At 38.4% G+C, this 22584-nt stretch overlaps 1 protein-coding gene across 2 annotated transcripts in view; it reads left to right on the forward strand.

Annotated features, from left to right (window-relative positions):
- The first annotated feature begins 3435 nt into the window (after window positions 1–3435).
- The window catches only part of OBI1 (ORC ubiquitin ligase 1), a 44752-nt gene continuing 25603 nt past the window's right edge, over window positions 3436–22584 (forward strand). Inside the window, exons 1-4 of one of the 2 annotated variants that reach the window (XM_061170846.1) lie at window positions 3436–3551; window positions 12939–13074; window positions 15471–15562; window positions 17685–17933. In XM_061170846.1, the coding sequence (XP_061026829.1) occupies window positions 3480–3551; window positions 12939–13074; window positions 15471–15562; window positions 17685–17933 (549 nt within the window). In that variant the 5' untranslated portion in view covers window positions 3436–3479. The remainder of the gene's footprint in view (window positions 3552–12938; window positions 13075–15470; window positions 15563–17684; window positions 17934–22584) is intronic. The other variant, XM_061170847.1, reaches the window with a different exon arrangement.

Below are 22584 nucleotides of genomic sequence, written 5' to 3' on the forward strand. Positions count from 1 at the left end.
GTGAATGGGGCCAGAGGATCCATTTCCAAGGTGGCTTAGTCACATGACTGGCAAGTTTGTGTTGGCTGTTGGCAAAAGGCTTCAGATCCTCCCCAAGTAGGCATTTCCACAACGCTGTCTGAGTGCTGTCTGAGTGCTATTTGAGGCACTTCCACAGGGCAAGCAATCCAAGAGAGCAAAACAGAAGCTACAGTGACTTTTATGACCTAGCCTTGGCAGTCATACATGTCACTTCTACCATACTCTATTGGTCATACAGGGACAGCTTCATGGGCATGTAGCTGTGTAGTCACACAGGGCCCTACATTCAGAAGAGTCCTGCACTTGGTTTAAAGCTTTGATGTTGCCATGGTGATATTCTTAATCATTTTATCTTTGGACTTTCGAAAGTGAAGTCAGTAGGAATCATGGCGTACACAGGTGAGCAGAGAAGATACTTGCAGTATGTGTGTTCACTGCTATTCCTTGCCACCCCTTTGCATATAGTGTTAGCAATGCACAGAATTCTGGTGGGAATTCAGTGAAACTCAAAGCAAGGACAACGTCAGCGTATTTTGGAAGCCTCCAGCTTCCAGAGTGTTGGGAGAATGTGCATGTATTAAGAAGTGAAATAAAGAGTTAATTTTGTGCATCACCAAAAAAGAGAAATGCCCTTCATAGCGCAGAGGGAAGAGAGAGTTCCTGGCCTTAAAGCATTTGAATTATTTAAAGCAAAGCCTGGGAATTGGCCTGGAATCAATCTGGACCTAGAGAGAGTCCTGGTCAGTCTGTATGGCTAACGATATTACTCAGGTGTGTGTGTGTGTGTGTGTGTACTTATCCACAAAGCATTAGTGAGCAGAGCAGGTATGTTATGGTATGATCCTATTTGTGCTTATGCACACAATAATACATGAATGAAAATGTTTGTAAGGATATGCTCCAGAATGTTGATAGTGATTACCAGTCAGGATCGAGAGGTGAGGCATAAGCCTAGAGGAACTTTTGCTTATTATTTTATATATTTATAAATGGCTTAATTTTCAAGATGGCTCTTACTATTGATATTTTTATAATTAGCAAAATGCAATACAGTCTTCCATTTTGAAGTGAAAAACAAGTAAACACAACGTGTAAAGCAGCCTGGGTCTGTAATAAAGGTAGTTTGTGGCTAAAGAAAATATTACGGTCTGTGGACTAGTCACTCAGTACCAGATACTAGATAAATCAAATACAATCCCGGGCCTCAAGAAACAGACAGTCTGTTGTAGGGGCAAACACATAAACAATCAACTATAATAGAATGTTATTAGCCTAGTGCAGGAAGAGCTATATGGGCAGAGCACTAGACCAGCACTGAGAAGCTGTGACAATGATAGCAAACGAGGGATGTTCGAACTAGTCTAGATTTAAACATTCTACTTAAAATGTTGGTTATGATTTTTTTTTTCTAGTCCATAGCTTTAATCTCAGTTTGTCACATGCATTATCAATAACAATGAAGAGAAAATAAAATTTCAGTGGTTTAAAATACATTTACAATATTACTGAGAGGAAGACTTGATTTTTTAAATATATTTTTGTGACTGAGTATTAACACCAATCATCAGGATGATTAACAAGAAATGAACTTTCCCTAGTAGCTTTGGAAAAGTCTTTTTTTTAAAAAAACTGTCTTCAACGTGTCTTCCTATTGCACTGTCTCCAGGGATTGGTGTGAGAGGCAGAACAGTCTCAGTCCTACATCCCCCTCAGAGGGTGGGAATGACAGGTCCTAAAATACCACATTAGGTATAAAAAAGGTGAGAACAAGGTGAGAACAGGGAAGAACACAGTAAGATGGGGAAAAGGCAAACCTTGAACGACAATGGGAGATGACTTGGAGCTTCCGCGTTCTGAAGCCTGCGATCTACAGCCAGGAAGATGAAAGATGCATTTAGCAAAACATGTGAAGCCGAGACCCCATTTAATATGACTCCAAACAGCCAGGAAATAGGCAAACCAGATGACTTTTAGGCCAGTCATTCAGAAAAAAAGTGGCCATTAAACAGACACTCAATATGACTATTTTGCCCAGATCTCCTATCCCAAGCACGTGATGGTCTCCAATTCCTAGGAAATTAAGTTACTGAGCTGTTTGGAAGAATTCTCACTATCACCTGTGAGCCGATTTTGAACTGGAATTGGGCTACTTCAAGCGAATTACTAGCTGCTCCAATCTCATAATTGTCTGTTCCTTTTGTAGACGTGATAGTAAACATACATTGACCTCATTCAATACACACACACACACACACACACACACACACTTTACCAATGAGGAAGCTAAGAAGCAGAGAGGTTAAACAAATAGTCTGAAGCCAGTAGAGCCAGGAATTTGTTCAGGCAGGGATTTCTACCCCGAAGCCCAGGTCCAGACCCCTTTCTTTTAACCATGAGGCTGCTTCTTGTAATTATAATGCTCTCTCCCACAAAAAGATTAGTAGAAGTAGTTGCACTGGTTTTGTTTCTAAATCTCCCTACTCACAGATTGTATTTGTTTGCATAAATTGATCACATTGGCTCTTCCTCACTTAAAGTAAATTGCAGTTAAATTCCAAATCCGTTATACTCAAAGATTCATTTAGGAACTTCCAGAGTTTTTCTTTTTTATTGGTAGGAAGTGCTAACTTATAACATCACACATTCTTCTTCAGAGTTCAGCAGCCTAGTAGTACATTTCATATCCAGCCAGGCGCCTGAAATGAAGGCTTTAAACGCCTGTGCGAGTGCTGTCGGTGAGTGTGGATGGTTCACGCGCTTTGCAGCTTTCTCACATGTGGGTGTAAATCAGAGTCAACGGCTCCGATCCTTAAGTCTCTTTCAGATAGAAATCACAGAAGGACCAACAGTGAAAGCGTGTCTTCACGGAAGGCTGCTATTAACGTACGCAAAACGTCTCTGAAACAAACAAGGAGACAATCACTGTCGTTTTTAAGTGACATTACATCATTTAAGAATGTAAAAAGACCTGAGCGCGGCAGAAAGTTGCTTGGAAAAGTTAAAATGTAGAGATACGTCTTTCCTCTTCCCGTTTTGACTGCACCGTGTTTTCTGTGTCGGGTTTAATCTTTAGGCGGAAAACTCTTCCCTCCTCCCCACCCTCCAGGAAAGATCCTGGGATTTTAAATGGCCTTTCTGCATCTTCCTTTCCTGTCTCCACCATTACTCTTTCATTTAAACTTTCAAGATCCTCGATGCCCGTAGTAAACCTCCTTCCTTCCCATTCTCAGGAATCCTGTAGCTCCCGAACCGGGGAGAGTTTTTTTTTAAATTGAAAAGCAAGGAAAGAAGGAAGGGAACAGCTCCGGCGGCCGCGCGTTGGGAAAGCGCATTTTCGTTGCCTTGACCGGCGCGGCGTGGCCCTCCTGGGCCACCGTAGCCGGCCTCGCGCGGCCTCTGCCGCGGCGAGGAGCAGCGGTCGGCGGGACTTCCGTGTTGGCGGGATTCTGAACGCTGCCATGGCTCAGACCGTGCAGAACGTTACATTGTCGCTAACTCTGCCCATCACGTGCCACATCTGCTTGGGGAAGGTAAGGGGTGATTCCGGGCACGGCTACGAATCGGGGTCGGGTGTGCAGTGGCCCGCCAGAGCAGAGGCCGGTCTCTGTGTGTGGCGGGGACGCGGCGCGAGGCGCCGGGCTGAGTGAGGACGCCGACCCGCGTTCTCCTGAGGCTGGGGAGGCCACGTCCCGGGCGACGGAGGGAGCGCGCCGCGATTCGTGGGGTCATCTCTGTGCCTTTCGGAGGAAGATGACAGCGGTCTGGGGTGTGGAGGGAGGGCGGCCTCACCCGGGCGACTCCGGCGTCGAAGGAGGCCTGGTCAGAAACGAATCCCAGCAATTTACGCCCCTGTGCATCCCCATTAAAGCCTGAAAGCACGTTTCCTGGGAGCCTCGCTACGGTTCCTTCGTCCTCTGCACAAACTGGAGTGTTTTGTTCTTGGGCCTCCAGTGCTGGTTGGAGAGTCTTTTCCATTTCCAAGATCATTTCCTTTACTTAACCCGGCGTTGAGAGTGGCCTTTGCTCTGGGTTCAGAGTTTGAAGAGTAAATAGTACGTGCCCCTGAATGACGTTTAGAATGAGAGATACGGTCTTTAATTCCAGGAACGGATCAGTCACGAGGTAGAATACCGTCTTTTTGTGATGCAAGAGGTGCCTAAGGTGTTTGTGAAACCAGGTGGAGAAAGTAGTTCAGAATCAGAAACGGAGTTTTGAAGGTTCTAATGCATTTGTCTCCTCTTTCATTTCCGTTTGTGCCTCCCGTTCGGTTTAAAAGAACATTTTGTTTTACTACGTAGGTTCAGAAGGGAGAATTTTTTTTCTCACGCTGAATTGTTTTTACGTTTGTGGTGTGTTTACCCCCCCCCCCCCACTGAAACTGTAGCCACAGGCTTAGGATTGAGAAATGCAAACTTAATAGAGCAAACATTTGAGTGCCAGCCAATATGATCATCTGATCATCTGCTTTAAGTCTATGTGAATTTCCTGAGTTCAAGAAGTAGTAGGAAGTCAGGCTTGCAAGAAACTGATAACTCTTGATATCCATCAGAATGAAATGCCAAGGAAATAGCAGATGTGCTGTGAGACGATATAGATGGCTTGATCCATTCTGACTGGCGAGATCAAGGATGGCCAGTGGAGGGTGGTTATTTGAGCTGGCACTTGCTACCTCTGTCTGCATACATAGCTGAGAGGAGGGGAAGGTGTTTCAATTTGCTACAGTCTACATTTGGCTCCTGACTTGAAGTTCCCACAAGTTAAGTTCTGAGTGAATTTACTCCCAACAGTAGCCTGGTAAAGGGCTGATAAAATATCCTTCGGAAATAATTTTCACTTGGTTGTAGTTGTACACATTATATCTAGTTTCCATTAGTTCTTAGAAACTAATGTTGAAAATGTGTTTTGCCTGGTTGATTTTGCCTACCTATGCTTCCTGTGTTTAACAAAACTGATAGCTAATAGAATATAGTGCTTTGCAGATTACAGAATGCTTTTGTATACATTTAATTATTTCATTTACTGCTCTCACCAGTGCTGTGAGATAGATAGGGCTGGTTTCCCCATTTTTCAAATAAGAAAACTAAGGCTTAGAGTCTCCAGCGTTTGAACCTCTGTTACCATTTGTGTCTTCAGTAAGTTACTTCCTAAAAACTCACCAGAACTCATGCATAACAGCAGACACTTTTGGTGTCTTTTTTCTGCCATGTACTGGTTAACTGTATTCTAGGATTAAATGTGATTAATTAATTAAAGGTTAATGATTTGTAAGTAGGCATTTGTTTATGTCTACTATGGAGGCAGAAAGGCGTAGTGGTTGAGGGCCCTGAGTACTGTGTTCAGACTAAGTTCTAATCCAGGTCTTCCACTTACTAGTTATACGACCTTATACACATTACTTAACCTCCCTCAGAGCAGTTTCCTTATCTGTACAATGGGAATGATAATAGTATTAACATTCATCCTTGCCTTTTGGGGAGGATTAAATGAAGTAATTCATATGCAGTGCTTAGCGTGAAGTTTGGCACTTAATAAATGTTAACCTTTACTATGGGCACTGAGGCAGACCCTCAAAATGAGGAAGCCAGCCTTTCCCAGTAAATGTTCTTCCCAGTTGCTTCATGAGACCAGTACACTCACTCGATAAAGATTTACATTCCCAACAGAGTGGGACCTGTTTGTCCAGGAAATTGCCACAGTACATCCAGAGGTTTTAGCTGGTTCCCTATCCCTGTTGCCTTTTGTATAGTTAAAGCAAATCTGATCTGCTTGTGCTACTCACTCTCCCGCACACAGCTGTATTTGTGGGGTACTGGAGATGGCATGGCCTGGAGTAGCAACGCGTTCCTAATGTTACTTCCATCTCCCCGACACTCAGCATGTCCGGCCACCTCTGAGATCTGCCTAAGGTCCTTCCTGACTAGCCCTCTTCTGTATAATCATCCTTTTGCTGCCCTCACCATTTGTACCATATAGAATTAGCAGTCTTCATTTTTGATTTTTCCACAGAATTAGGGGCCATTATTCCTGGAGGTTTACTGTAAAAAAAAAAAAAAAAAAAATTGCGTATTACTTAAAGAAGATAGGGGTGGGAGAGACCTTAAATCTGAAGAGATAAGGTAGATGCTGATTGCAGTGGAGGTGGAGGTGGGGAAGAATGCAGGGGGGAGCAGTAGTGGAGATAGTCCAAGTATGTAAGTGGTTAATGCTCTGTCTTTTGAATACAAATGTGCTTAAAATTGAAAAGTTTAAACATTTTGCATTTCCTACCTCTGACTCTACCTCAGTCTTAAAGGGGGATTCTCTCTGCACAATAATGTTTAGCAACCTTGCCAATATTGTAAGTAAGAGCTCTTTGTGGCCTGAAGAAGTTGGGTACATCCTGTGGGACAATTTATATATAACATTTTCTTGCCTATTCCTCTTTAATTTTTTCCCATGCCTTGGGCTAATAGGCCAGCAGGCCAAAGTACAGAAATGATCTAGCCCAGGATATCTGTTCAGTGACATTTGGTACTGCCGCCAGAATGCTACAGACCAGTTTATCTCTAGATAATTCCAGGCTTTTATCTCTTCAATTAGGATTCAAGCTATGAAACGAAACTGTTGCAGGTAATACTTTTATTGACCGAGTCAGCGTTTTCCCATGAGTGACAGCCAAATGTGGCCCACGGTTAGTTTTATCAAAGGACAAAGGTGGTTCTCAAGAGAAGTGCCAAGCAACTAGGCTTCTAATGCTGTTTAACATTAATATATCATATCCAATTATTCCTCACTTGAGTATGAATCCAGTTTGGGGCACCACGCTTTAAGATAAATATAAATAAACTAGAGTATTTGGAATCATTTGGAAAGGAATTGAAATTGAGGTTGGAATATAGATGGAATGGAATAGTGTTGGAGTGAATGAACATGATAGCGAATCATTAAAGTATTTTCATTTGGAAGGGAATCAAGCTTTGGGTAGCTCCACGATATTAAGATTTGTACTTAATATAATGCAAGCTTTCTGGCTGAAATAATCAGAAATGAAATCAGCTTTCTTAGGATGTGGAGTGTCCGTCTCTTGAAATGTCCAGTAATAGCATGGACTCTTTCCCACTAGGAACACTATGGAAAAGAACCCTTCTTTCAGGGAGGACTTCTTGCTTTGCTTTCCACCCATATAGTTGATTTAAAATGTTGCAAAGGTAGGGCTAGAGAGAAAGCCTTAGCAACTTAGCATCCTAACTCTAGGTTGACTAAATTCATTAATCAGTGTTCTTTAGGGGCTGTTGATTGGCCAGCAAGCCATCCACCTCAGTACATTGAGCCCATGTTTGAGTCCTGATTGTCTCTGTTCCCAAGAGTGGATTTAAGAACCAGCCTTGTACATAATTGTCACAAGTAATTTGCTTTGAAAAAAAGTCATATGGAGTATATAAGTTTTGCATTTTCTCTTTTCTAGATTAAAATAAGCTTGAAGAATGCAGACACTTTCAGAAAAGTATAACAATGTTGTGTCTTAACATGGAGTATAATAAAAATTAACTCAAAAAAGTGTTGATATATCCTAATAATTTTCAAGGTTGGCATATAATAGCTGACATATTTACTTCACAAATAAGATTCCAGTTTATCCTTAAGGCGTTCTAGGTAGGGATAAAGGTGGGAGAGGAGAAATGTATTATCTCTCTTTTTATGTAGATAGAAGTGGGGACCCAGACCAACAGGCATTAATTATAATAACTTAGTTCTTGGGATCACACAGTTTTAAAGTTCTAGGTCCTAAATTCTGGCCCAGAGCCAAAGATTTCTTGAAACATAGCAAGAGCAATCCAGGAATTTTATTTTTAAAAGTTTCCAAATTTCTAAGGTTGAGTAGGCGGGCCCCTACTACAGTCATTTCTACCTCAGCTTTGTTTTTCAGTCTTTCTAGGTCTCCACTAGTGAAACCCATAAAATTTTGACGTAGGTGCCAGAAGGATATTCTTCGGAGAAGAAGGATTAGCTCTAGTCTCTAGTGAAGGTGACAAGAGCAGAGAAGTTGATTTTAAGTGAAATTGCCAGGCCAATTGGTAAAGTTTATCTACTGCCTTTTCCCTCCAGCCACCTCCATCAGTTCAGTACCTCTTTTCTGCAGTCCCTACTGATCCTGGTGTCTTGATCCTTTCAGGCATGTGTCCTCTATTTCTTACTCCCAGATTATTATTTACTAAACCTGCTCTAAGGAAGAAAGAACTATTTCTTAGTTGAAAGATCATTCAATTTGCACGTGTAATGGTGGTTGAATGCTGACTCTGCCACTTAGAACCTGTATCATTATTTCCTTGAGTCTCAGTTTCTACAGCTGAAAATGAATTTGATACTATCAACCCTATTAGGTTGTTAGGGAAATTCATGTGAGTATCCCAGCCCAGTGGTTCTCAATGGGATGGGAGTACATTTCGTTCCACAGAGACATTTAGCAATGTCTATTTCTGATTGTCTTGGGGGGGGGGGTGTGCTACTCACATCTAGTGGCTAGAGGCCAGGGATGCTGCTAGCTAAACATCCTACAATATACAGGACAGCCTCCCACAACAAAAACTTTTTGTTCCAAAATGTCAGTAGTGTCAATGTTGACAGACCCTGCCCTAAACCAATGTATAACTCCTATTAGGTAAGTCTAGAATGGATATTAATGGACAACACCTTTAGGTATGACTCCTCTCAGGTACATTTGCTTTTTGTGAAAGGGGTTTTGGTGGTAAAGTCTCTTAAAACTGAAACATCTTCAGATAAAAGACACTACATAGTAGAATTATATATTATAGGGTTAATGTTTTTTGTACCTAGGTCTGCTTCCTCAGGCCCATTCCAGTGAGAAGAGCCCACTTTTCCTACCTTGCTTTTTCTTCTCTTCCTCCTCCTCACCAGCCTCATGGGGCATTACCCTAGGATATCACTTCAACATGCTTACTCCAGATGAGTTTGGAATTGTACATGCCACTTAGCTTTGCCATTGTCTTCTTGCATTTTTATTTTGTTAGATGCTTACTGTATTATTGCCACAGATCTCATTTGAGAGTAAATTGGATATAAAGTCTAATAACATAGGCAAATTATGACTATTTCTGTATCTTGAGAAGATCTTATTAAAGAAAATTATTTGTGTATGTGTTTTGGTGTTGTATATAGCAGGATCTGGGCAGAGGAGATGGGTGGACAGGAATTGAAGGAGGGCTAGATTATTTGTATTTTGCTTCTGTAGGTTATGGTCAAATAAATAACAAGTAATTTGTTTTAGTAGTTCTTTCTCCTTTATAGGTTTCTGTTCTCCTAAGTAAATTTAAACCATTGTCTAGAAATCATCATCTGATAAGTATGTGGTCCAAAAAAATGAATTAGTCAACTGTTTCAAAATCCAACACAATGACAGTGATAATGCCAGGTATTGAACAGTGAAAATGATTCTCCTTTGTGTGACATTGCCAATGGCTGTTAGCAGACAGAGCCAAGTAGTCTGCCTGTGGTTGTTCTTCTGTATCATTTTGGCAGATTAAATGGAAAGGTTAAACTTTCACTTTTTCAAAATTTGGCAGTGGCCATTGACCTTTTGCTTCTTGAGATGCTTTTAGCAGCATTATCTCAGCCTTTCGTTTTAATACATCAAAATTCACTTCTATTAATCTTAGAGTATACATTGTATAAGTTGTTGTAGGTGGACATAAAGATGAACAGGACAGTGCCCCTGCCCCCAGGGAGCCTGAAATCTAATAGGGAAGGCAGGATGTAAACAATTTTCCAAGTCCAGTTAACATTAAATCAATGCATAAGAAGTGCCCTTATAAGAATCAGACAAAGATCCAGTTAATTCTAAAAAGGATTAGTGAAGGCCTTACAGAAGAGGTAACCTTTGATTTCCATCTTAAAAGATGGGAAGGATTTTATTTTTTTAATTTTTTTATTTTTTTGGATTTTATTTTGATTGGGGAAGTTGGGAGGCCAGCAGAACATATTAAGCTAAAAAATGAGAGCCCAGTGAACAAGGAGACTCTATTCTTATTCTTTTTAATGAACATTGGGTATATCTGTGTGGTTGAAGTATAGGTTTTGTCAAGTATTGAAATAGCAGATCAAAGATATGGCTATTTAAGAACCAGATTACATTGTTCTTTGGATGCTGTACTTAAAACTATGAGCAGGGAAAAAAACGTTGTTTTGCAGGAGAGCAGTGAAAGCTGCTGCCCCATATTTTAGATGGCTAGCTCTGGCATCAGTGTGAAAGGTGGACGGTAGTGAACATGTGGAAGCAAGGAAGCTTGGGAGGAGGTCATTGCAACAGACTGGGTTAAGAGAATGAGAACCTGAACTCACTGAGGTGAAGATGGACAAGAAGTGATAGATGATAAGTGAAAGAACATTTAGAGGTAGGTTTGCCACATTTTGACTATTTTGGGATATACTTTTTTTTCCACGTTATAACATCTCTGAAATCTGGTTCTATTTTACAAGCGGTAGCATCTTGCAGTTGTAATTGGCAGCATTTTTCATTCTTTCTTTTTTCTTAGTGGTACATAAAATATGGATATATCTTAAAATCTCTGGCTTCTTAGACTGATATATGATACCAGCATTTGATGATTGATTGGATGGTGAGGATAAGTAAAAAGGGTGAGTCAGAGACAGCTCTGAGTATTCTAGCCTGACTGGTGAGGTGGTGGTGCCAGTAACTTAGACAAGAAGTGCAGGAGAGGGAGTGAACGTGTGGAGGCCAGGTTTGGCTTTGAACATATTATGGTTGGGGCAGCTTTAAGATGCCTACATGGAGTTGGCTCCTGGGCACGTGGATATAGTCCTTTTCTCCTTTCCCCTCCCCTCCCCAGGGTTTGCTATGTGGAAGTCTCTGTGCTTACGTCTTTATATTATTAAATCTTAAGCAACATCTGAATGAAAAGTTTACTAGGTTAAACCATAGTTTTCAGAAGAGGAAACAGATGCCACTGTAACTAAAGGGTTAACCCAAGGTCAAACAGTTCAATAAGTAGCAGAGCTGAAGTCGGCCCCAGGTTTGTCTCTAGAAGCCTAAGCTCTGCCACTTACTAAGGTCCAGTTACAGAGGATTCTCAGGAACTGTTACCATAGAAAAGATGTTAACACTATGTGATACATGAGATTGAGAGAGAAAATAGAACTTTGTCAGGTAAGGTGTCCCAGGACAAAACATTAGGGAAAGCAGCTGTACTACCTCCTGTACTTTGACTGTGAGCATCTGCTCCTCTTCTCATCATACCTACTCTTCCAATATTACTTCAGCCTTTTCAAGATCCATTGGTTGACTCTGTGACTCTATCAGTTGGTTGCCATTCACATACTCAACAGTGTTTGGCAATCCAGCTCCGTACATAACCCTAGTAAATTTACTTTCTTACCTTTCAAAACAACTGCTTTATTCTCCTATTTTCTCAAGTCGATATTCCCCACTTCTTCTCACTTGCAGCTGGTAACCTCACCTCATATTTAATCACAAAGAATAAGCAGTTGGAACATGAGTTCCCTCATCTTTCCATCAACAGATCTTCCATCCACTTTGTATTTGTTCTTGTACCCTCGGTTTTCCCTTTTGTTAAAATGGAAGACAGATCCTCACTCCATATAAGCCAAAATCTGCCCCCTTGTGCTTTGGATCTCATTCCCCTCTTGACTTCTTAGGGACTTTGCTATCTATGGCTCTAATCCCTCCCCCTCTTCCTCCATCACTAATTAATATCCCCTTTTTACTGTGTCATTCCTGTTATCATTTCTTACGATGGCCATATTTTTGTGCTCTCTTCTTTACAGCAAAATGTGAAAGAATTGCCTATTCCCTCTGGCAAGTTCCCCAATAAATTGAATTTTAAGTACTGTCCTAATAGCAATTACTTCATTCAACAAGCCTTTATTCAATACCTACTGTGTACTAGGCTGTCTTCTAGGTACCAGGGATTCAGAAATGAATGAGACAAAAGAAGTTCTTGCTCTTATGGAGTTTCCAGTCTAAAAGGGGAGATAAATATAAATTTACAACAAATATGTAAACAAATAAGTAGAAAACTAAAACAGCTTCTCTTCCATTTTCCCTCTGATAAAACAGCTACACACAGTCAGAACACCTACGTCGTTAACCCTGAGCAGGCCACCTAATATCCTCACACCTTGGTTTCCTTATTAGTAAAGTATATTTACTGTTTATCTCACAGGGTTATTGAGAGAGAGAGAGAATGCATGGAAAGCCCATTGTAAAATATAAGACAATATAAATGTAAAGTATTGTTATTTGTATTTGATTACACTGAGTCAAAGATTTGTGTATTTGGTTTATTTCAGTATTTCTGTCAGCATTGTTTGCTATTTAGATTGTAAACCACATGAGCGTATGTCATGTCTTTTAGGATTGTTGTAGCTTTCATGCCTCTGGTTTTGGGAACTTTCTAGTAAGAATCAGTGCTAAATTGTTGATTGCTATTGCTCTGTAATATAGTGGAATGACTTGAGGGAAGGATTTCAAGTATGGAATGTCATATGGGTGATTGGACTAAATAATCTTTAAAGAACCTTCTAATTCTGACATTTCGTGATCTGAAAATAGAATAGTTGAAGGAAAATTGCCCCAGCCTTAGTGGAACAAAATGCATTTTCTTTTTGGCAATAAGTGTGGTTTGGAACAAAATAAAACCATTTCATGATGTGTTCAAAGTTTCAGTCTGTATGACCAGATATCTAAGCTAGTATCTGTATTATACATGTGTAAGAAACAATGTGGTAGCACAAGCAGCGTTTTTATGAATCCTAGATATTATACTTCCTCTTAAAGCACCTACTGCTGTACTCTAGAGAAGAGATTTGCTCTAAGCTAAAACTATTGAAATTCTCGTTATGACTGTTGCCCTGTACTAAAAGTAATGTTTCTTTTTTCAAAGGTACGCCAGCCTGTCATATGCATCAACAACCATGTATTTTGTTCAATTTGTATCGATTTGTGGTTGAAGAATAATAGCCAATGTCCAGCCTGCAGAGTCCCCATCACTCCTGAAAATCCTTGCAAAGAGATTATTGGTAAGGGTCTATTTTATAAACACATAGAAATAGATTTGAAACAATCTTAAATAGTGTCTATTTGGAGGAAGACTGAAATAGACAATTTTCAGTGATGTTATTTTGCCAATATCCTACTGGATGGATTGGTCATTTGGCATAATCTGTAAGTGGAGCAACTGAGGAGCACAGAGCACTATGAGAAGTCTCGGAGCCTCCTGGAACTTTCATTCTGGTAGAGGCTGTGCATGTGGACCAAAATATTAATGGTTTAAAGCAGCAGATGCTAACAGCCAAAAACAAACAAACAGAAAGGTCCACAGAGTTTAAACAAGGAAGTTCAGCTAGGAACCTTGAGAAGGGATCCATGACACAGGTGGCCTTTAAGATGGAGATTTAAGGATGGATAAGTTTTCAATTGGTAAAGATTAGGGAGGGCATTTCATGCAGAGGGAATAGCATGCACTACAGTTTAGAAGTAGGAAAGTAAGGCATGTTTTTGGAAATGATCAGTAGTCTAGTTTGGGTCTGACTGTTGAAATAAGACTGAAAATGTAAATTGAGACTTTATTTTTATTTTTTTTAACATCTTTATTGGCGTATAATTGCTTTACAATGGTGTGTCAATTTCTGCTTTATAACAAAGTGAATCAGTTATACATATACATATGTCCCCATATCTCTTCCCTCTTGCATCTCCCTCCCTCCCACCCTCCCTATCCCACCCCTCTAGATGGTCACAAAGCACCGAGCTGATCTCCCTGTGCTTTGAGGCTGCTTCCCACTAGCTATCTGTTTTACGTTTGGTAGTGTATCAGTGCAGAGCATCTTGAGTGACAGACTAAATTGGGGAACTGCTGTGTGGGTGAGAAGGGCGAGGTGGGCATGATGGTCTGAGCAAGGAGATGGCACAATCCAAAATGTGTGTAAGGAGTATCACTCAGGGGATGGTATGCAGGTTGGGCTCTAGGGGAGAAACGGGACGTGAGTACGTCAGGTTGGACGCTCTTGCCCAGGTGAAGGAGAATGTGAGTCTGGATTAAGGGAATAAAAAAGAACATTCAGTGCTACAGTAGTGTAGGTAAGAGGGGGGATAAAACTTGAACTAGAAGATTCTTGAAAAATAAAACATTTAAAGAGCTTTTTTAGTGTTATTTCTCTTAGATTGTTAAAATTAAATGATTTTTATTTGGTTTTGCTTTAGGAAAAATTGAAAGTGAATTCATGATAGCATGAATCATAGAAAAAAACCTTTCAGAAAACTTAAGAAGTCATCGTAATAGTCCCAAGTTAGGCAAAATGGACTTAACTAAAATTTTTATAATGGAAAGGAAGGTATATATGCTAGAACAACAACCAGTGGAACTTTGGAACTAAGCGATCTGAAAGGGGAATCAGAGGTGGCTCCAAGGTTTCCTTCTTGAGTACCTGGATGAAGTCTGCTAGAGGAATATTTCTCTGCTGTGCTGGAAACTGTAGTGTTAACCTTAGCCTCTACTTTTTTACCTGCGCTGACCTTTACCAGGCGTCAGGTCTTTCCTTGCAGAATATGAGTTTTGTTGATTAAAATAATTTGAATGTTTTTTCCCCAGCTTCTTTTCACATCCCTTCTCTCTCCTTTATTCATTCATATCTAAGTGATATTTCATAAATTCTCTCAAGTAAAATGGGTCATCCATCCTGCCATTTGGATAGAACATCCTGAAAAAGAATATCTGTAAATGCCTTTGCTATCATGATGCTAAGAAGTACAAAGAAGGTAACCACAGCATAAGTGAAGAGCTCTCAGGAAGAAAACATTTTGAATGTGTTTGTGTGAGTTATTATGGGCAGACAATTAGTGCTGTGATTTATAATCCATCGTAACTGGGTTGTTAGAATCAGTGAAAAGACACATTAATATTTTCAGTTGTGTAACCACATATGTTTGAATGAATACATTGGTTATAATATATATCATAATATATGTATCATATATGTGATATATACAGATAATATGTATTTGATAATTATATCATGTACAGATAATATTGATAATATATTATTTATACAACTTATTGGTTAGCTGTAAATATAATCATTGATTTTATCATTAACAGTTGTCTGGTACTCAAAATTTGCAGTCGTCCAAATGTGATCATTAATAAAATATAGCCTTTGCCTTCATTGAGTTTAATATAATAAGATACATAGGTAAGTAAACACAACATGATATTTTTTGAAGGTGTTTCTTATGGTGTTATTTATCTTTTCTCAGGATTAAAGTACAGAAGAGGCCTAGATGGCAGCCCACGTGGTTATAAGGAAAAGGGTAGAAATTAAGCTAGAGAACTATATAGAACAATAAGAAAAGAGTTCATTTTAATTGTCATTCTACCCAAATCAGAATGAAAAGTTAGCGCTTTTTTTCCCTATAGGAGGAACAAGTGAAAGTGAACCTATACTAAGCCATACAGTCAGGAAGCACCTTCGGAAAACTAGACTTGAATTACTCCACAAAGAATATGAGGTAAATAATAATTAAAATGTTAAATGATGACAGCATTGAATTCAAGGTAAAACTGAGCTATCAGTCCCTGGACTTCTTAGAGTAAGCATCTAATGAAATCTTAGTTTAAATGCCAGTTTAAAAATATCTTATTTGATAAATTCTTTTTCTTTTTCCCTTTCCTATTTCAAATAGAGGAAAGGAACAGACAGAAACATTTCCTTTTTTTCTTTCTTTTAATTTTAAATTTGTCCTCAACAGAAACATTGTTTTGGAAGTTACTCCCTCAAGGGGTGGGAGATAAAGGAAACTCCCTTGTAAAAGTCAGTCTTCCAGCCGCCATGAGGCATTGTGAATGGTCTGGCAAACAGGAACTAGAACCATCATTCTGTTTTTGTTTCTACCTATAAATTCACTGCTAATTATAAGTCTGATCAGTTCTGGTGAAGAAAATATACTTATGTCAGCTGCCAGCAAAGAGATTTTGATGTGAGATATGCTATTTCCTAATTCTTTTTTTTTTTTCCCCATGTAAAACAGTGGTTTTTTTCTTTTTTTAATAAAAATTGTGTATATTTAAGGTGTATAACATGTTTTGATATACATATACATGGTGAAGTGATTACATCAATCAAGCTAATTAACATAGCTGTCTCCTCACATAGTTACTTTGTGTGTGGGGTGAGAGTACCTGAAATCTACTCTCTTCGCAGATTTCCAGTATACAGTACAGTATTATTAACTGTAGTCATCATGTTATACAGTAAATCTCTAGACTATTTCTATCCTGTATAACTGCAACTTAGCACCCCTTGAACCAGCTCCCTATTTCTCCCACCTCTCCATTTCCCCCACCTTGCACGCTTGGTAACCACTGTTTAACTCTGCTTCTGTGTGTTTGACTCTTTTAGATTCCACATATATGTGAGATCATGCAGTGGTTTTCTTCCTGTGAAGGTGATTTGACATGGTGATGGAATTTTTTCTAAATTAGCTTCATGTTAATGGAATACATATACTTTTGAATAAACATTAAGCCCAGTTGTCATTTTATATCGACTAAATGAGGGATATTATTGCTCTCTTCCTTTGACACAAAATATCTTTAAGTTATACTATGTAAATGGAAACTACTTCAGCTGCTTCAAAAATTTTTTGAAATAAAGTGGGACATAAATAAATGACTGAATAAATGTTCATTCATATATGTTTTCCTGTTTGTATTTGTTTATTCATTAATATATTAATTCAAACAAGTAAAGCGATTTTCTCATTTTATAATGCCATTTAACTTGAAATGTATTGTAAAATAGTAAATAGCACTATCTGTGTTAGCTCTGAAACGTATTCTTATTTACTTAATATTTATCATACTTAGATGCTAATCAAATTAATCCTTTAGAAGATCACTGGCATATTGAAGTTTATTTTCTAACAACAGAATTTCTGACAATCTTAGTTTAAGATGAAATATCCATTATAGATGAATAAATTGTACCACAGAAAAGAGTTCTAGCCCCAAATGTTTAGTTACTGGATTTAAGGTAGCAAGCAGTTCCACATGGGGAAAACTAATACTTGGAATAGTCTTAGCAGTAATTAAAGATCCAGAATGTAGAAGAGTTAAAAATTAACTACAGGTACAATTCTGAAGTGGAAAGTGAAAGGACATGGTATATGGTTTTACTCCTGCTTCAAATATAGAAGCAAAAATATAGACATCAAACAAAACTATAAATCTTGATCAAAACTGTATTTTTAAATTCCCCTCAGTAAAGCAATTAAACATGCCTCAGAATTTTCTTCTGAGGAATCTACTTCCTTGTTGAATTCATGTGCCTTTTCGTGTTTTCTGGATATCTAAAATAGAATCAAAGATTTGACGTTTAAATTTTTTTAAATCACAAACTATCATTGAATTAAAATAAAAGCAGTGGAAATGCCTATTTTTATCAGAGTCAAAATACATTTTGAGAATTTCAACTATATGTGACTTTCTGTCTGCAAAGCTATTCTGACGCATAAAGAATCTATGTATCTACAGAATTTTGAGTATAGAATTTAAAAGCACGTTGGCCTCACTCTAGCATATGTAGGTGTTTAGTGTCTCTGTCTACCTGATGGCTATGCAATGGTTTTTCAGGATGAAATAGATTGTCTACAGAAAGAGGTAGAAGAGCTTAAGAGTAAAAATCTCAGCTTGGAGTCACAGATCAAGACTATTCTGGATCCTTTAACCTTGATGCAGGGCAACCAAAATGAAGACAAACATCCAGTTGCAGATAATCCAAGTAAAATTGACCCAGAAACTGTAGCAGAGTGGAAGAAAAAACTTAGAACAGCTAATGAAATCTATGAAAAAGTGAAAGATGATGTGGAAAAGTTGAAGGAGGTAAGTTGTGGTTGTTTTTAAAATTCTGTAGTATTTTAAGTACCTTCAAAAGTATAAGTCACCATATTATTTTGAGTCATTATTAGATGATTTGGGGGGAAAGGGCAGAAATCCCTGGATGAGCATTTATAAGGAATTGGAAAACTTTTTCTCCTTAAATGTTATTAGCTGCCAAGAAATATCAGGTGGTTCCATTTGTGACTATAATTAGAGACTCTGTAGTGCCTCTATATGAGTTTGCATCTTCTTGTGGAAGAGTGACATCAATTTAAAGGATGTATTTCTATTCCTCTCGTTGTGGTTTGGCTGAATTTTGTTTTTTAAGCTTATGTTAGTGACTGCCCTGTATGCATAAAGACAAACACCTGTCCATTTCCCTACCTATAAAATGAAAGGTTTAGACCATATCTTTTCTAGCACTACCATTCTCTGATTTTTTAAATATTGTAAATAGTTAAAGATTTAATGACTAATTCCAAGAGAGCTGTGAGTAGCTGCTTTAGACTACTCCATGCAAAAAAATATTTGCCTTATGAGGCAGGTTCATTTTTTTCAATTATTCTTCCATCCATACAACAAGATAAAGAAAGCATAGGTGAAAAGGGCAAACCTCTAGGATTTTCCAGTCTAGGAAAGGAGATGAGATCCATGCTGTCAGCACTAGAGGTAATAAGTGCTGTAGAGCTTTGCTGGCCAAAGGGACTAGCCTTTAGCTTGGCTTCAAGTTTATCCACAGTGGAGTCTTGTGCTGAATAGAGATGGTTTTGTGGTATCCAGGTCCACAGCCACCCATTCAGCCCATCTGCATTCTCTTAAAATACTGTTACTGTGCTGAATTACTAAATCCTGCCTCCTGAAATCATTAATGCTCCATATGATATTTTAAAGATGTGCTACCACATACTGATCTTCAGTGAGGTTAAGTAGCAGAGAAGTATCTGCAACTTAGTGTGAATACTAAGTCAAATTGCATACCCACGTGTAAAATAAATGCCATTTAGGCTCAGAAAAGGCCAAGATGAGACAAAGAAGGGAACTTAGTGCTTTTAGAGAAAAAAGAAACTACAGACATAATTACACCGAGTTTGTTACAAGTTTAGGGGAAGTGTGCAATTTCTTTGGTTTTCGGTAGCCAACATTAGCATTTTGTTTAAGAAGAGAAGAGGACATGAAAAGGAAATACAGCTGGGAAGTCACAGTATTTATCAATCAGCCATGTCCCCTTTAACTTTTCTTCTTCCTGAACGATCACTAAGTTCTATAGGGTCTCTTTTATAGTTATTGAATTGCATTTAAATTTTTGGCAATAAATGTTTCTTAGAGCATGAAGATGTGTATGAAAACTTTACTCGGGGCTTATAAGAGTGGTATAGGGAAAAAAAAAAAGAGTGGTATAAGAGATGTATGTAAAAGAGAACTGCATAAAATACAGTTTTTCTTTGTTTTTTTAAAGGTCACATGTTAAATTCAATACCCAGAGCTACCCTGAGACCTCACAATTATCTGGGATATTTAATAAGCCCATTTTGGTTGCCCAGTGAAGGTATTAGGTAGAATTAGGCAATAAGCTGGGACATAAATAAATTTAAAAACATGGACTGCAGAGGCAAAACTTGAATGTAAAGTACAAAATAGTAACATAGTGTAAATCAAATATAGGAGTACTAAACATTCAGAATAAAGGACTACCTAGAATGAGTGAAATGGACTTTTTTTCTTTTTTTTTTTTGAATTTTTGAATTTTATCTTATTAATTTTTTTATACAGCAGGTTCTTATTAGTCATCCATTTTATACACATCAGTGTATACATGTCAATCCCAATCACCCAATTCATCACACCCCCACCACCACCCCCCGCCACTTTCCCCCCTTGGTGTCCATACGTTTGTTCTCTACATCTGTGTCTCAATTTCTGCCCTGCAAACCGGTTCATCTGTACCATTTTTCTAGGTTCCACATATATGTGTTAATATACGATATTTGTTTTTCTCTTTCTGACTTACTTCACTCTGTATGACAGTCTCTAGGTCCCTCCACGTCTCTACAAATGACCCAATTTCGTTCCTTTTTATGGCTGAGTAATACTCCATTGTATATATATACCACATCTTCTTTATCCATTCATCTGTCGATGGGCATTTAGGTTGCTTCCATGACCTGGCTATTGTAAATAGTGCTGCAATGAACATTGAGGTGCATGTGTCCTTTTGAATTATGGTGTTCTCTGGGTATATACCCAGTAGTGGGATTGCTGGGTCATATGGTAATTCTATTTTTAGTTTTTTAAGGAACCTCCATACTGGTCTTCATAGTGGCTGTATCAATTTACATTCCCACCAACAGTGCAAGAGGGTTCCCTTTTCTCCACACCCTCTCCAGCATTTGTTGTTTGTAGATTTCTGATGATGCCCATTCTAACTGGTGTGAGGTGATACCTCATTGTAGTTTTGATTTGCATTTCTCGAATAATTAGTGATGTTGAGCAGCTTTTCATGTGCTTCTTGGTCATCTGTATGTCTTCTTTGGAGAAATGTCTATTTAGGTCTTTGGCCCATTTTTGGATTGGGTTGTTTGTTTCTTTACTATTGAGCTGCATGAGCTGTTTATATATTTTGGAGATTAATCCTTTGTCCGTTGATTCGTGTGCAAATATTTTCTCCCATTTTAAGGGTTGTCTTTTTGTCTTGTTTATGGTTTCCTTTGCTGTGCAAAAGCTTTTAAGTTTCATTAGGTCCCATTTGTTTACTTTTGTTTTTATTTCCATTACTCTAGGAGGTGGATCAAAAAAGATCTTGCTGTGATTTATGTGAAAGAGTGTTCTTCCTATGTTTTCCTCTAAGAGTTTTATAGTGTCCGGTCTTACATTTAGGTCTGAATCCATTTTGAGTTTATTAATGTGTATGGTGTTAGGGAGTGTTCTAATTTCATTCTTTTCCATGTAGCTGTCCAGTTTTCCCAGCACCACTTATTGAAGACACTGTCTTTTCTCCATTGTACATCCTTGCCTCCTTTGTCATAGATTAGTTGACCATAGGTGCCTGGGTTCATCTCTGGCCTTTCTATCTTGTTCCATTGATCTGTATTTCTGTTTTTGTGCCAGTACCGTATTGTCTTGATTACTGTAGCATTGTAGTATAGTCTGAAGTCAGGGAGTCTGATTCCTCCAGCTCCGTTTTTTTCCCTCAAGACTGCTTTGGCTATTCGGGGTCTTTTGTGTCTCCATACAAATTTTAAGATCTTTTGTTCTAGTTCCGTAAAAAATGCCATTGGTAATTTGATAGGGATTGCATTGAATCTGTAGGTTGCTTTGGATAGTGTAGTCATTTTCACAGTATTGATTCTTCCAATCCAAGAACATGGTATATCTCTCCATCTGTTGGTATCATCTTTAATTTCTTTCATCAGTGTCTTATAGTTTTCTGCATACAGGTCTTTTGTCTCCCTAGGTAGGTTTATTCCTAGGTATTTTATTCTTTTTGTTGCAATGGTAAATGGGAGTGTTTCCTTAATTTCTCTTTCAGATTTTTCATCATTAGTGTATAGGAATGCAAGAGATTTCTGTGCATTAACTTTGTGTCCTGCTACTTTACCAAATTCATTGATTAGTTCTAGTAGTTTTCTGGTGACATCTTTAGGATTCTCTATGTATAGTATTATGTCACCTGCAAACAGTGACAGTTTTACTTCTTTTCCAATTTGTATTCCTTTTATTTCTTTTTCTTCTCTGATTGCCATGGCTAGGACTTCCAAAGCTATGTTGAATAATAGTGGTGAGAGTGGACATCCTTGTCTTGTTCCTGATCTTAGAGGAAATGCTTTCAGTTTTTCACCATTGAGAATGGTGTTTGCTGTGGTTTTGTCGTGTGTGGCCTTTATTATGTTGAGGTAGGTTCCCTCTATGGCCACTTTCTGGAGGGTTTTTATCATAAATGGGTGTTGAATTTTGTCAAAAGCTTTTTCTGCATCTATTGAGATGATCATATGGTTTTTATTCTTCAGTTTGTTAATATGGTGTATCACATTGATTGATTTGTGTATATTGAAGAATCCTTGCATCCCTGGGATAAATCCCACCTGATCATGGTGTATGATCCTTTTAATGTGTTGCTGGATTCTGTTTGCTAGTATTTTGTTGAGGATTTTTGCATCTATATTCATCAGTGATATTGGTTTGTAATTTTCTCTTTTTGTAGTATCTTTGTCTGGTTTTGGTATCAGGGTGATGGTGGCCTCATAGAATGAGTTAGGGAGTGTTCCTTCCTCTGTAATTTTTTGGAAGAGTTTGAGAAGGATGAGTGTTAGCTATTCTCTAAATGTTTGACAAAATTCACCTGTGAGGCCATCTGGTCCTGGACTTTTGTTTGTTGGAAGATTTTTAATCACAGTTTCAACGTCATTCCTTGTGATTGGTCTGTTCATATTTTCTATTTCTTCCTGGTTCAGGCTTGGAAGGTTATACCTTTCTAAGAATTTGTCCATTTCTTCCAGGTTGTCCATTTTATTGGCATAGAGTTGCTTGTAGTAGTCTCTTAGGATGCTTTGTATTTCTGCGGTATCTGTTATAACTTCTCCGTTTTCATTTCTAATTTTATTGATTTGAGTCCTCTCCCTCTTTTTCTAGATGAGTCTGGCTAATGGTTTATCAATTT

Source organism: Eubalaena glacialis, chromosome 16 (assembly GCF_028564815.1).
Source record: "Eubalaena glacialis isolate mEubGla1 chromosome 16, mEubGla1.1.hap2.+ XY, whole genome shotgun sequence".
Lineage (NCBI taxonomy): Eukaryota > Metazoa > Chordata > Mammalia > Artiodactyla > Balaenidae > Eubalaena > Eubalaena glacialis.